Source organism: Sinocyclocheilus grahami, unplaced genomic scaffold (assembly GCF_001515645.1).
Source record: "Sinocyclocheilus grahami isolate Dianchi unplaced genomic scaffold, SAMN03320097.WGS_v1.1 scaffold5772.1, whole genome shotgun sequence".
Classification (NCBI taxonomy): domain Eukaryota; kingdom Metazoa; phylum Chordata; class Actinopteri; order Cypriniformes; family Cyprinidae; genus Sinocyclocheilus; species Sinocyclocheilus grahami.
In genome coordinates, this window is record NW_015510369.1 from 9607 (window position 1) to 10758 (window position 1152).

General features: G+C 35.4%; 1 protein-coding gene across 1 annotated transcript in view; it reads right to left on the reverse strand.

Moving 5' to 3' along the window:
* The window catches only part of LOC107577335 (V-type proton ATPase subunit B, brain isoform-like), a gene marked incomplete at its 3' end in the record, with an annotated part of 9250 nt that extends 8477 nt beyond the window's left edge, over positions 1-773 (reverse strand). The window contains exon 1 of the mRNA XM_016263423.1: positions 596-773. Coding sequence (XP_016118909.1) covers positions 596-728 — 133 coding nt within the window. The remainder of the gene's footprint in view (positions 1-595) is intronic.
* Positions 774-1152: the final 379 nt, after the last annotated feature.

Consider the following 1152-nt stretch of genomic DNA (forward strand, 5'->3'; position numbering starts at 1 on the left):
TCCTTTACTACTTAGTTACCAAAAATTTGAAGCACATGATAAATACATTTTAATTTTTCTGGTTGAAGGGGATGTCATTTGACATCACTAAAATCTAATTTTGTTGGTTGAACATTTATTTAGTATTTTAAATGCAATTTTCTTAGCGTAATTTATAAATATCCCATAGAGGGTTAAAGGACTACTCTAAATGTTAAAACGGCTTGCCATGAAGCCATCACGATACAGATCGTGTATGCATATACCTAAAACCTGCATCATGTAGATTTTTTTTGTCATATGTGGTGAAAACCAAACCAAACCAAACCAATCATTAAATTGATGTTAAGATCATGCAATTAGACGTAAACAATAAAATATTTTCTAGTAAGCAAGCTGACGCTGAATTCACCTGATTGCATATTTGGATCACATAAGTACAATATCAGAAATGTTACAAATTAGAAGCTAAATGTCTGCAGCTGAAAATAACATGATGAGGGTGATTATTAGCAGATGCAGCGTAAATACAGAGTGCGTCATTCATTCGTTGCGACATACACGGGGATGGGTTTCTGTTTGTACGGGTCCTTCATATTCAGCACTGGTCACTCACTTAATCTCGGCTGAGAAATATAGTCACGAGTCACGGCGAGGGCATTTTCCCGAACTGCGACGTGTTTGCTCCCGGTAACAGCAGATGATATTTCACTGACGGCTCCGCTCACCATTCCTCTAAGAGCCTTCATGATGACTATACTACACAAAAATCACTACTAAGCGTGAGAACACGGCTGCACATGCGCAGTAGTGCTTACTGTGGTTCTCCCTCCTCCCCTTTTCAAAATCGACGCAGTGAACGATGAGGCCCTCTAGAGGTGTCACTTGTGACAGTATAATATACTTTATTATATTTCATATTATTAGAATAACAACTAAGTAAAATATGAGTTGAATTGAAAATTCAGAAAAACGTATTTCAGAATTTAAGGGTATTTATGTTTCCATTTTGCTTGAATGATACCAGCTCTAAATTAACTTTGCAAATCCCGATGATCATGTTTTCCAACATGATTTGAGAATGAACATCTAACCATCTGTACAAATCTCTCATTTTGTCACAAAATAAAAATAGTGCAGAATATAAAAAAATATATACTTTGAATTATATAT